Source organism: Cannabis sativa, chromosome 1 (genome assembly GCF_029168945.1).
Source record: "Cannabis sativa cultivar Pink pepper isolate KNU-18-1 chromosome 1, ASM2916894v1, whole genome shotgun sequence".
Classification (NCBI taxonomy): Eukaryota; Viridiplantae; Streptophyta; class Magnoliopsida; order Rosales; family Cannabaceae; genus Cannabis; species Cannabis sativa.
Genome location: NC_083601.1, coordinates 1070644 through 1074477, shown reverse-complemented (window position 1 = coordinate 1074477; position 3834 = coordinate 1070644). Strand labels below are relative to the sequence as shown.

Here is a 3834-nt window from a genome sequence, read left to right as displayed (position 1 = left end):
TGATTGACAAATTTCGAAAAATTGTCAAAAAATATTTTTAATAATTTTTTAACTACATAATTATCATTAAAATAATAATAATTATTAAACGGAGTCAAAAAATTAATTAAAAATCATAGAAAAATCAGAAATTGAATTTTAAGCACGCTGGAAAAAAGAACGTCGAAAACCGATGCCCCACGAGGCCGCACGCGCCCCCACGCGCCACCTGCGCGAGTGGGCGTCGCGGCTGGGCTGGGTCTTCTTCCTCCAGCCGGTTCTGAAATTCGGGTCAGACGACCCGGTTCGGCCCCAGTCGGGTCTGTCCCGTTTTCCGGCCAAAAAATCGACGAAAACACGCGATTCTTGATGGGTTTTGTTCGGGAATCGATTTCTAATCAATCTAAATGTCTAATTTCGGCTATTAATTGCTAAAAAACAATAGATCTAAAGAAAATCTATTCAAAAAATAAAGAACATAAAAAAAATTGATTTGGAATATCAATCTTAATCAAAATACAAAATTAATCATTTAAGAACATTCATAAACAATTAATAATGAGATATCTATAATCAATTTTAGATTAAAAACAATAAAATCAAAATACACAATTATAATTTCATATTATAATCATATAAACCCTAAAACTTTAAAATTAAAATTCTCTTAATATAGACTATTAATTCAAACATATAATATATCAATTGAAAGAGAATTTAACGATCAATAAAAACCCTAAAGTTTTAAGATTTATAAACAAAAAAATTACACATAAAATAATAACGAAATTAATATGAAATTATGAATAATTAATATATACAAATTAATTATACTAATTATAGGTTCTAAATCATATACAATAGGCAATCTGATACCACATGTTAAATAAATTAACAATTAACCCAAGATCTATTTGTATATAACATAGAACACAATAATAAGATATAATAATTAGGTATGTGTACCTGATTGATCCATAGCAATTATCTCTGATTGATCCACAGCAGTTACTCCAATTTGATAGTGCAATACTATCAACTAAGTCTTCCTCCCTAGATCTCTAAATCAGAAGCAGTTTATTTTCTCTGATTATCAAAAGGTATACAATTGTGATGAGACAATATGTATTTATAGAGTTAGGGAGGGGACTTAGCTACAAAACCCTAGTTGGGCTGGGCCTGCTCATCAAAGGCTTCAGTCAACTAGAAAAGCCCACACTTCTGCTTCACCTAGACTTTACTCACAGATGCTAAGCCCATTAACAATTGATCACCAACAACATGGGCTAACACAGCAAAGAACTATCCAATCAACCCAAGTTTTAATAAAACCAATAAAATTTAATGTAAACCCAAATAAAAGTCTAACAACTAGTCCATCTCTTTTAAGTTGAAAATAATTAAATTATTTTTTAAAATAAAATAATAAATAAAAATTATTAGAAAAACTAATTAATTAATTGAAATCTTTTAAAAATTATCTCTCAAATTTATCAAAGAAAAAAAAAATCTCTCAATATTAATTGGCAATGAAAAAATTAAACTATTCATCTTATATAAAACATTTTATTTTGAACACTCACAAAATATACTGGTACTGTCACGATGAATAAGAATTTATTGACACGGTAAAGATTTATATTGTTATGCAACTATAATTTATAAACAATCATAACAATAACAATAATTATCTCAACAAAAAGAACAATAATAATTATGTTAATTCAACTATTGATAATATAAAACTCCTTTTTGTAATTGTACTAATTAAAATCATAATATGTATAGTTACATTAAATATTTTGAGCAAGCTAGAAATAGAAACCAAAATAGAATCCCAAACTGAGAATCTCCAGCTCACTTTGAGGTGCAACTTGTTTGAACATGAACTTAAATTCAATTTCATCGATCATTAACAATTTATGGTATAACAGTTTGCGCAGCAACTATTACATAAAAAAGTATAGGAGCTTAACAGTAAAATGTTAATATTGTGTAACTATTATAAATATGTAATACTAGTATACAAATAGATCAACTAAGAGTCCTCTTATTAGAGTTTGGTATTGACTTGAAAAGTATTTTTTGATACAATTAATTTGGTATCAGCAACAAGTTCAAGTGAAATACAAGTAGGCAATTTGGTATTAGGGTAAGCATTCCGAAGCATAAGTTTATGATGTGGCAGGCTGTTAATTCTCACTTAGAGATTTGATTCTTCGGTTCTATATCCCAATACGGTTTGTGGCATGGGAAATGATGAGTCATTCTCACTTATTTTTTGATTGTTACTTCTCTGTCCAAGTAGTTATGAGATCAATTTTTGAGTGGCTGAGCTTTCAAAAACAATTTAATAGCATATTTAACAACTACTTGAGCTTGAGCCTCATTTAGTTTATCATTACCCTTATAAGATGCAGTAACAATATTAAACAATGTATTCACAGAGCGATTAGTTTGTAGGTGCATATTAGACTTTCAATGAGTTAAGATGACAAAAGATTAGTGAAATTTCTTAAGCACATAAATTAAAGAAGAAAAAAAAGAGTGATTGATCACGAATTTGTTTAAAAATAAAAGAAAATGAATACAATTTTTTAGAAGAAAGGGTGTCCAGAAACATCTACAAATATTGTTCATTTGTATTTTGTATTCACTTAAATTAATCACTAACTAAATTAAAGGTACTGAAATGCAACTATGTCATCATCATCAGCTGACAATTACAGTTAGAAATTGACTCACAAAAAGATGTCACAAGCAACTATCATTAGAATCTGAGGCATATTAACAAATACACAGTCGACATTCCATAACTTACTAAGCTAAATTGAACAAAGAATGGTTACTTTCTGAAAAAGATATCAAATTTGAAGTTCTATCTTGGTTGAACTGAGGCATATTAACAAATACATAGTCGACATTCCATACCATTCAGATAATTATGTAATGAAAAATCAATCTCACTAAACCAAACAAGAAAAGAAAAGAAAAACACCCCAAATCTTTCTCTTTCTTCAAAATCAAATCCACTACTTCTTCTTTCCTTTTGCAGATTTACGTTTAGGTGGAAGAATGATCTCACCCTTGAGGACAGGGATTTCCATAATCTCCGTGAGCTCACCGAACTTCTTTCTGAATTTCTCGACCTGGTCGTCGTCGAGGAGCGAAGCTGAGCGGCTGCCGAGGTAGAAGGGATGGTTCCCTGACCACACATCCACCACGTACTCCTTCTGGGTACCACCCGTCGTCATCACCTGCTCACCATTGCAGTACACCTTCGCGTCCTCGTAGAACTGCGGGTGTAATTCCTTCTTCCTGCACGTTACCACCGCCCGGTAATTTGAAACCCCAGAAACCTACAACACAAAAATTTCAAAGTATAAAAGAACAATCGAGAAAGACAAAAGAGTTGGGTGTTTATCCTAGACAAAGACAAAATTTGAGGTTTTGGGAATGAAGAAGGAAGATGGTATGGAACTTACTTTCTTGGGTGGGAGTGATGGAAGACAGGTGGTTCCTTGGAGAAAGGTGTTGGTCAGATTAAGCGCCATTTTTGATGATGAAGAGAGGGAGCTGGTGATAGGTGATGAAGATGAGGTTGATGACTTGTGTTTTGTGAGGTTGTGGTGTGGCTGCCTATTACACCTTTTGGACTTGGGTTGGGCCTCTAAACATATATTTCATTTGGGCCCATGTTTTTGTGCGGTTTTTAAGAGGAATTGTACCAATATACAATCAAGCGATTTTTAAGGAATAAGTTGAAAAATACTTCTATTTTGTATCAATTAATCAAAAATATCTTTATATTATATTTTACTTAAAATATACCCACTTTTTTGAGTGGGTTGTCCA

At 31.6% G+C, this 3834-nt stretch overlaps 1 protein-coding gene across 1 annotated transcript; it reads right to left on the bottom strand.

Moving 5' to 3' along the window:
- Positions 1-2731: 2731 nt before the first annotated feature.
- On the bottom strand, positions 2732-3627 carry LOC115707598 (large ribosomal subunit protein bL31c). The gene is made up of 2 exons (XM_030635610.2): positions 3465-3627; positions 2732-3338 (listed from the first exon to the last, which is right to left on the bottom strand). Exons 1-2 carry the CDS (start codon positions 3531-3533, stop codon positions 3012-3014), a joined length of 396 nt encoding a protein of 131 aa, XP_030491470.1. The 5' UTR covers positions 3534-3627; the 3' UTR covers positions 2732-3011.
- Between the last annotated feature and the right edge of the window lie 207 nt (positions 3628-3834).